At 41.4% G+C, this 10184-nt stretch overlaps 1 protein-coding gene across 1 annotated transcript in view; it reads left to right on the top strand.

Moving 5' to 3' along the window:
* xkr7a (XK related 7a) overlaps nucleotides 1-10021 on the top strand; it is a 15372-nt gene extending 5351 nt beyond the window's left edge. The window contains exons 2-3 of the mRNA XM_027017449.3: nucleotides 4591-4790; nucleotides 7321-10021. Of these exons, the coding sequence (XP_026873250.3) occupies nucleotides 4591-4790; nucleotides 7321-8285 (1165 nt within the window). The 3' untranslated portion in view covers nucleotides 8286-10021. The remainder of the gene's footprint in view (nucleotides 1-4590; nucleotides 4791-7320) is intronic.
* Nucleotides 10022-10184: the final 163 nt, after the last annotated feature.

Here is a 10184-nt window from a genome sequence, read left to right as displayed (position 1 = left end):
TTTGGGTGTATGCTTAACAATATTTCATTATAGTAAACACCAGTTCAAAATCTTTATAGAGTTAACAATACAGTTATATTGAAATGTAGAAATAATAATAATACTCTTTATGTGTGCATGTCTGTTTCTCTGTGTGTTTGAAAGAGAGCTTTATGCATAAATCTGCATGTAATATGTATTATTTTAATAGCTTAGCTTCTAAAAATGCTGGAAAAAAATAGACTAAAACAGACTTTCCTAGTTAACTGGGTGCTTTGACATGTGGTTTTAAATCTCACCTTCCAACTTTAGCTGAGAACTATTAGCTTCATTCAAAACCAGTGGAAGAAAGACAAAGCCATTGCCATGGGAAGAGAAATTATGCCTGTTTTTTTCTGGCAGTCCTATTGGAATAAGATACTAGTCATAATAACTGACAGTGCAGGCGAAGATTGCCTCTGCATAAGGATTATATCTTATTTTTCTATTGGTATTGTCAATAAGGGAGAAGGTTATAGCTCAGGTCACATTTAGGTTTGGGTGTTTATGCTTATTGTGCACCAATACTTTGTGGCTTCAGTGTTCTACCACTTACAGGAATTCAATGCCACAGAATGGAGTTTGTATATCACTTGCATTGCATCTGGTAATTGGTGTTACATCAAGTTAAGTATTTAGCCTGGTTGTTTTGAAACAAAGTCAACTCCTACAGTTTTTTTTTTGGGTTGCAGTATTGGTCCAATGCAAAACAACAGTGGGTTTAGAACCAAAATTTCCCTGCAGTAGAACTATAAGTAGACACACACACAAGGAACTAATTTCTAGTTGGGCTGGCATTCAAATGGATGCTGTATGTGTGTAGAGTATTAGTGTGGGAGTGTAACAGAGAGAGGAACAAAATGCACAGTAAATGTCTCATCTGTTATAGTGTGATAATTTTGAGTCAGTAAAGGAATGATTCAACCCCTACAAATATCAAAGTTAAACTCTCCCGTGAGCTCGCTCCTGCAATGCCTAAACTCTCTCCTCCAAAGAGCAGCTGAGCCAAAAGCTTAAATCCCATTTTATACACATTCTATGGAGAGGTTGCAGACAAAATAAAATGCTTTGCTTCAGAGTCCCAAGAATGAACCTAATAAGATTCAATCTGTGGTTAATGTGTGTGAGTCGGACAGGGCACACTGATGGCTGTGTGGGTCTTGGTGTGCTTTTGTCTAATCTGTGAGTGCTTGTGTAGATAAATAAGCTTCAGAAAGTATCACATATGTGTACATACGGATTATAAGATTCACACCAAGGCTGTCAGCCAAGGGTTAAAATACCGTTTAAGAAATCAAAATGTGCTGGGGCTCAAGCCATTAATATCCTCTATTTTAAACAATATTAATATTTAATAGATTATTTACACCCATGAGATTTCCTCGTTTTGATAGTATATTTTGTTGTATACTGGTTTGCATTTGGTTTAATTAAATTCAGATTAATTCAGTGGACATGAGTAATGAATATAACCATATTAGCACATGGAGACTAAAATCTATATAGTGCAGATAGTGCATAGTGCAGCTAAGGTAGTTTGTGCAAATAGGAACCAGACTATATAATGTAGGTCACAGAGTGGGCACAGAATACAATGAGGGGTGGGAGGGTCTATAAATCCCTTTGATATGCCAATTTTGTATTGAAAGCTGTAAAGTGGAAGCAAAACAAAAGATGGCAAATATGCAGTATATGGAGGAAAACCCTCTGACATTCTGTCAAGACTTCTCAGTGTTTTCCATCATATTTTTGTGGATCTAAACTTTGCTGTCAGGCAGCCGTCTGAATAAATTCAGGTGAAGATGCTGCATTGTGCTATATTTTGATTGAAGCTATAATCCAGCAATATGCCAAAGCTCACCCTGACACCTGCCAGTCTCTAGGTTTCCCCCTTCCTGCTCTCTACTGCTTCTTAAATGTTCTCTTGGACACTCATTACTAGCACGGAAGTTGCGAACACCTTGCAGCTGTCAGAAATGCAAAGATAAAGATATCCACATTTGAGATAGCAGTGAAACCTGATGGGTCACAATACTTGTGCAGAAACTTGATTGTTGTTTTAAGATTAACAGTGTCCCAGATCCCAGACGGGGACAAAAATGACCAACTCATTTATTTAGCTCCCCTGTTTAATGTTACATTTCATTCTTGGCTGAACTTGTTAGAGAAGGAAGCTGCCAACTGCTATCTCTGGCACATTCTAGGCTCAATTTTACGAGTCAACAGAGATTGTGGTGTTAATGTAATTTCGCAGAGCAGTGACTCACAATGCACGTGCACGTACATAGATTCAACTGGCATCCATTGTCCTGAATTTAATGCCTATAGTACTGAAAATAAACACATTCACAAAGCTGGTGTACAGATTGCGTGACACGACTAAAAAAAAAAATGTAAGAGATAAAGTATAAGTAAGTACAGTCAGGAAGCAGACGTCACTCCATCCATCCCCAACTCACTCCACAGACAACAGCACAGGGTGCCATAATCACCTCAGCAGGGGTGCTGCTTGAAGTGGAATTAAGGCATTTAATCAGCTATCCGTTCTGCATTCTCCCTTCTTACCCTTGTTTGCTCTTTTCTTCTCTCTCCTCTTCTTTCTACTTCTCATGCATGTTCTTTCTTTCTTCCTTTCTTTGTCTTCGTCCCTTCAACTTAGTCCTCCGGAAGAAAGGGGCCTTGGTCAGGTATTGAACAGGCCTTTGTGTGCTGAAGGAACAGAGACAGTCAATATCAGAAGCATTACTGGCCACTGGTGTTAACTGAGCAATGGAGTAGGTTAATTGGTCTCTCAGATGATTGGCAAAGTGAGAAGGTAGCCAATGGCAGATGCAGTGCAAAATGAACTGCAGAGCAGTCAGGCTAGTGAACCCCGCGAGCACGATGGACAGAGATCGATAATACCTGACAAACAGTGGCATTGCCTTGTTCAGGGGACTGAATGGAAAGATCCTCTCCACAAGAGCTATGTACAATCCTTTGTGTGAAATGGAAGGCTGTCACATTATTCTCTCCAAGTGGTTTTTGTTAAGCAAAGTAATAATGGGCCAAGCACGTCACCAATAATGCTTGTCAGTTGTCACCATGGAGACTGTTGTTTTTGCCTGCTGTCAGTTGCTGTGTATGTAATGATTTTCTCTATCCTCCACACGAAGAAGCTGTCTTTCCTCTTCTCCGTATTCTTCTACCAGTGGCATGTACCACTCAGTTAAAATATTTTTTAATAGCAAGAGTGTCATTGGTAATGCTTGGTTTTATCTGATGACATCCTCACTATGTGGGAAGGGACAAAACTGGCCATCACAGGGTAGACTTCAGGGCCTCTTTAACTTCACCATGTACATCCTGCTGCTCCAAACCAAAAGGGAAATTAATGACGTTTGTCAAATGTGAGCTTTTCATGCTGTCAGCTCCAACGCTGTGGCAGCGTGTTGCTTGATTGTCTTTTGAGGAGCTGCCTTTTCACTCACGTTCATCACACAAGGAGCCAAGCGGTAGACGTGGGCCAAGTTTATGGAAAATCATGAAGCAGAAGTGGATCAACTTGCCAGTCTCCTGGCTTCCAACTGGCATGCTTATTTCACTTATTTTCTGTGAGAGAATTTGACACATCATGACACTTTCTTACCAAGAGAGGCGGATTTAAGTCATGTGTATGAATGTTGAAAATGTCAGAGCTGTTAAGCCAGCTCTTTCTCAGGTATGGTGCCAAGGCCTTTCTGTATACTTTACTATTCTGTGTTCATTCTTTGTTTAAAAATCACTGAATATTTTGTGCTAAATTCAGAGCTCAGTAAGGGGCTTCCTGGGTATAGTGTTAAATAGCATTATATAAAACAGATAACTTAGAGTGAGAAACATAATTACTGAATGTGTTGCAACTGGGGCAGCATGTTCTCCCATTGCCCTGTGTACTTTGACATCTGTAGAAACAGGTGATATAACTTGAGAGGAGATTAGTGTGTGCCCTTAGACATGTGTGAGACCTTACAGAGGAACTGAGAACAAAAGGTACACAAGTAAATGGAACACATTCAAGTTTCCTGGCATTCTGCTTAACCGAGGGGACTGTTTTTCAAGAGAATGCAGACACAGTGGGGGCCCCTTGGCCCTAAATTGGCCTGTTGCCTGTAGGTTAGCAGTCAAGAAAATAATGCTTTCCCATCCTTTCAAAGGCTCTACTATTTTTCTGATATATTGTTAATGTTACAGATAGGTAAAGAAGACTGAAACAGCGTGGGTTGTTAAGAAGTATTGTTTGTGTTCATAAACATCGCCCTGGCCAAGGACAGCAGATGGAAAATTATCCATGTAACTAAATCCAGCACATTTACATTATAGAACAATGTTGCTGATGAATGTGCATTGTCCCTGATAAAAAACAAATAAAGGAAACATGAAGGTCGCATTTGTAATTATGACAAATTGACTCACTGATACCAATTCGAATGAATCTGAAGCATCTCTGCATCTGCTCCTTTATCCAAGTCTATGACTTCTTGGTTTCCTTCATTTTCTTCCCTTGTTCTTCTTGCCTTCTTTCTTTTTTTTTTGGGGGGGATGGGAACCCAGATACGTCCACGCCCTGTACCTGGGCGTGCAGAGCCGGTGGCGACGGGGGCCCAGGTACAGGCACTTCTACTGGCGCCTGAGGTTTGAGAGCGCCGACATCAGCATGCTGCGGCTGCTGGAGACCTTCTTGAAGAGCGCCCCGCAGCTTGTGCTGCAGCTCAGCATTGTGGTGCATGCCAGCCAGCTCCTCCCTCTGCAAGGTGAGCCACGGCACGCCCCTGGGGTCATGCTGCTACAAGACTTTTTGAATTATGAAAAAGGCAAAAATCAAGACCTGAAGTATCGAACTCTAGAACTGAATTACTAACACAACAGGAATAATGAAAAATACATTTTTAGATCATCTTGGCAATATGTGTCAAATATGTGTAACGTTATTTCTCATGGTAGTGATGAATGCAATAGTGATGAATGCAATTTTTTTGCACTTCTACTCAGCATTGCAGGTCACAGATTGTTCAGTCTGACTGCATGTTCTTTGGTTTGATTGCTAGATCATATCTGGTTAGTATTCATCGCCACAGTGGGACTCATTTAGAAACTTAGCCTCACTTAGCACTCATTAATGAACACATCCGCCGTGGCTTACACAGCATGGCAATACACTGCTGTTCATTTTCGGTCCAACTGCAAATTAGCCCAAGTGCAAAGCCTGCCATTGGCATTGTGGATGGGTTATGCAGTCTTAGGTATGGGTAACATGCTCAAATAAGACTTCTATTACAAGGTGAAGTGTTTAACTGTACACACCTAGACTCACTTCCCATGTGATCATGTTTTTTAATGATGTAGACACATAGAATTTGAACATGGTGATATATAAAAAATTATGAAATTAGATCATTAGACATTATATTTGACATTATATTTCTGGACATATTATAGAAAAGTATAAAGAGATGATTTATCATTACATCAGCTGTCTCTTGGTTTCAACCATTGTGGATATACCCATCAAGGTATGAATGCACAAACACAATAACTGCACAATAACTACACTTCATTAGAAACACGTATCTATCTTGTGCACTCACTAGCTGGTTTATTGGGCATACCTATATTATAAGATCATTATGCAACAGACTGCAATCAGCCACACTGTCATTCATTATTCATTCATTTTTCACCTCAGGACCACTGCTGAGATATTGTTCTTGGTGCTGGACCTTTCTCAACACAGCATTAACCCTGTCATGATATTGGCACAGTTGTGGGTGTTGAGCCTATACAGGTTTGTCAGACGCAGTGCTGAGTTTTTTATATGTCAGTGTCACTGTTGGGTTTAGAGTGGCTTGCCACCCAAAAATATTCAGCCAGTGGTCCTGTAGTCAGAAACTGGCGCACGTTGAACAGGGCAGTGAATGGGCTACAGACCCTGTATGCCTACAAGGTGTTTCCAATGTAGTGGCGTTTCTAATATCATGACTGATTAGCTGATGTTTCTGAAATGTCTACATAATCAGCTTCTAATATATTGCATTATTTTTTACCCTGTAGGTATTTTTAAACCAACTAAAGAGGAAAAAAATGAAGGAGTCTATGTAATGTTGTACTAGCTATGCGTTGTGGTGCTGTGCAAACATCCCTTCAACTAGGATATTAATGTTCACTGATGTACATTAAAGCAATTTATTTAATAGAAGATATTAATTCTTAAATATTGCCCAGCTTTGCTGTGGCATCATGCACTCTTTTGCTGTGGCTCAAATTCTGGCTGGCGGGTGAATTTAATTGCAGTGCTGAAAGAACCCTTGCCTACATTGGTACACCTCTATTTTAATGATTAAAGCTTTGAGTGCCAGTGGAAAGGACAGTCATAAATACATTTCAAATGTCAAACAAGGAACTGCAGCACCAAAGAATGCACAAAGGTAGTGAACTCTGTTGTGTAATCTCTGTTGTCAGGCTATAATTTAATCTTTCTTTCTCTTTATGCCATTTGGCAAGAGATTTTAAGCGAATTTATGTGTTTATGTGGAAAGGATCAGGCTTTATTCATCAAGATTATGTAACGCTTTCAGGCATCATGTCGAGAAGGACAAACGTGTCTGAAATGAGCTATAAAAACTTAAGGCATATTTGCAACTATCACAATGTGATGAGTACATACATCATTTAAACCTTTATTTAGCAGCAGTCTAGTTCTGCTGCCATTTGTTGCTGTCTGAATATTAAGCTACTCCAAACCACGTGTTTCCTCGTTTATGCACACTGGAATGATGATCCTGCACAGTCTAATTCAGAAATTCACAGACATTGAGATTATCTGTATAGCTGACTGATGCTTCTGTCTGGAGCATTCATTAACAATGACCCCCACTTCTGGTTCCCTTCGCCAAATGAGTAAGCCTTTGAACTGCCAGATAGTGATCAAATATTTATAACAACTCTCCATAGCACTCAAACATAGCCACTTTTATTTTTCTATGGGTGTATGTGTCTTATACTTGATATTGATTGCTTCCTCTCATTCGATTAAGTGAGGGTCATTACCGTCACTAACCAGTAGTCACAAGAGGAAATCCATATTGCACTGTCCATAAATGATAAATTTCATTCCTGACATTTATTACCCCATCCTGATGTGTGATGCTACTAAAATCAATTACCACTGATACTATCACAGATTATCAGTTACCACTGATGCTGTTGTGCCATACTCCCTATTACATCCCACCTTAAAACTCTCAGTCTTCAGTGGACTTTTATGTGCTGTTGTCTTTCTTCCAGGCCTCTCTGCCTCTGCCTCGTTGGTGTCTCTCTCCTGGATGATGGCATCCTATCAGAAGGCCCTTCGGGACTCGCGTGATGACAAGCTGCCCATGTCGTACAAGGCGGCCGTGGTGCAGATGCTGTGGCATCTGTTCACAGTGGGGGCTCGTGCCATGGCCTTTGCGCTGTTTGCCTCCGTTTCCCAGCTCTACTTCGGCATCTTCGTGGTGGCACACTGGTGTGCCATGACCTTCTGGATCATCCAGGGTGAGACAGACTTCTGCATGTCCAAGTGGGAGGAGATCATCTACAACATGATGGTGGGTATTGTGTACGTGTTCTGCTGGTTCAGCGTGCGGGAGGGACCCACACGCTGCCGTCTGCTTCTCTACAGCCTTGTGGTGCTGGCTGAGAACGTGGCCCTCACGGCTGCCTGGTACCTATACCGTGGGCCCCGGATTTCCGACTTCTACGCAGTGGTGGTGGTGTGTGTGGTGGCTTGTAGCTACGCCCTGGGCACATTCTTCATGTTCGTGTATTACTGCCTGCTGCACCCAGACGGCCCCGTGTCTGCCGGCCATCTAGGGTGCGGCGTGATGGGAGCAGGGACCGTGTCAGAGCCTTGCCTGTCATCGGCAACCTCGGCCCCTCCCCCAGACCTGGTGAGCAGCCCCCCCAGAACATTGCAGAGAACTAAAGGGGGGGAACAGGAAGCGGGATTGGAGGGTGGGGACGTGTTTCAGGTGCGGCCTCCTGCTGGCTTAAGGACTCCTGCGCCCCGCTTCAGCCCAAAGATAGAGGGTCCGGTCATTCGCATTGACCTGCCCAGAAAGCAGTACCCAGCCTGGGATGCCCACTTCATCGATCGCAGGCTACGCAAGACCATCTTGGTTCTAGAGAGTGCCGCCCCAGTTACCCCTAGGATTCAGTACCGCTGCCTTGGCACGCCTAAGGAGGTGATGGAGTACGAAACAACAGTCTGATCACCATATGTTCCCATGAATTTGCCCCCCGCCCGCTCGCTCGCTCGCTCGCTCGCCCACTCCAAATGTGAGGTGCAGTTGCATCAGTGGGTCTGCAGAGTCTGTCCTCCTGCCTTAGCAGAGTTGTAGCAGGTGGGTGGCAGGGCAAGACAGGGGGAGAGACGGTGAGAGAAGAGAGGAAACAAAGAGTGCTAGTGAGGCCTCCACATGGCGTGGAGCAGCGGGGCGCTGCTTTGGGAGCGGATCTCTTCGGTGGTGATGGATTACTGGATCAAGTGAGGAAGGGGTCAAAGGTCACAGGGCAGGTCATTATGAGTCTACTAAAGATAAACGGAAGAAAAGAGTGATGCTGAGGGTTGGTGAGAAAACAAGGGTAGAGAACTTGTTAGAAAAAATACATTGCGATACGGTACGTTCACAGAGATGGTGCTTCAAATTGTCTTCATCAAGCAAACAACATTTAAAACATAACTTGGCTGTTAATAAGCCCTTATGGCAAGCTGTTACAAACAGCATTTACTTGCCGGATTCTGAGCTTCTGTTGGTAGTAATTTATGAAGTCTGAGATGTCATAGCTTTTAGGTAGGGTAAAGTGTATGTATGGATAGTTTCATTCAAGGCCTTAATCAGCCCATTTAAGAGTCATGTGACATTAAAAAAAAGGAGCAGGCCAAAAAGAACATAACAACAGAATTTTTATCTCAAGGATAGACAATCCTTATCTGAGTGAACCCAAACATTCCTTTAATACGAAGGTGATTATGTCATACTTCTGCAGTATTTCACAGAAGATATTAACAGGGCTCAGATGTTTAAGCTTCTAACTGGTCTTCAGTATGTGTGCGATGAATCGAATCAGTGTATGTTTACATGTTTCTATGTATTTCTCTTTTTATGATTAATAGAAGGTTAGCATTATGGTTTTGTTGTCATGAAGATTGGATCAACCTTTGCAATAAAAAACAGAAATTCTTGGATTTTGCAGTTTGGAGGATTCTGTCAGCAACATAATTTTGCTGTATCACTTCATGAGTTTCATTACCTTCATTTTAGGTGCCCTAAAATGGATTTTTACATCTTTTCCACATATGTGGTGCATAATGTCCTTTACATACTGTTTCTAAACCTATGACCTCAAACCTCTCTGAACACATATAATCCATCAAATGATAACTGTACATCTTTAAGTATTGTATTTGTACAGTATTTAAGCTCTTTACTTTGAAGATGGAACATAATCAAAAGGACACAAAACTTTAAAGACTATAAAGAGATGCAAATTCCATACATGAAATTTTTGTCTTCAGTGAGGCTGGTGAGTTCTTGGGTAGAAAGGCTACTCGTGACTCTTTGGAATTTAAGAATGAGAAACTATTTGCTCAGTGCAGTATAATGTAATAATATGGCTTTTGTGGTGCTGGTAAGTAAATTGGTACAAACATAGATACTAAAAAGTATTGTTGCACTTAGCATAATCTTAACATGCACTGTCTCAGTACTGTCTTGGTGCTAATTGCAACACGTAAACACGGTCTACAGTAGGCTGGATTACATCGACAAAGACTACTAGTTTATGCTGGATTTTTTTTCAGACGTTAGCTTATCATAAAGCCTTATACTTGTCATGTAAATCTGTGACTACTGTATAAAAATTTATGATGGACTTCAGCTGTATGCGTGTGTTTTTATTTGGAAAAGTAAATAAATTTTAAAAGTGTTTACTGGCCTAACCAAAGGACGACTTTGAAGTGTTTTTTGTTTATTTGTAATAAAAATGTGATAGACCAAAGCTATGTGGTAATGCTTAAAATAAGTGGAATAGCATCTCTGAAGTATAACATGGCTGTACAAATGTAGAAAAGGCGATTTTGAACTCCTCACTTTGCAAAAGGGTTTTGG

This window comes from Electrophorus electricus, chromosome 24 (genome assembly GCF_041902795.1).
Source record: "Electrophorus electricus isolate QZ-2024a chromosome 24, ASM4190279v1, whole genome shotgun sequence".
NCBI classification, from domain to species: Eukaryota; Metazoa; Chordata; class Actinopteri; order Gymnotiformes; family Gymnotidae; genus Electrophorus; species Electrophorus electricus.
The sequence above is the reverse complement of the archived record's forward strand: the minus strand, read 5'-3'. Positions and strand labels throughout refer to the sequence as shown.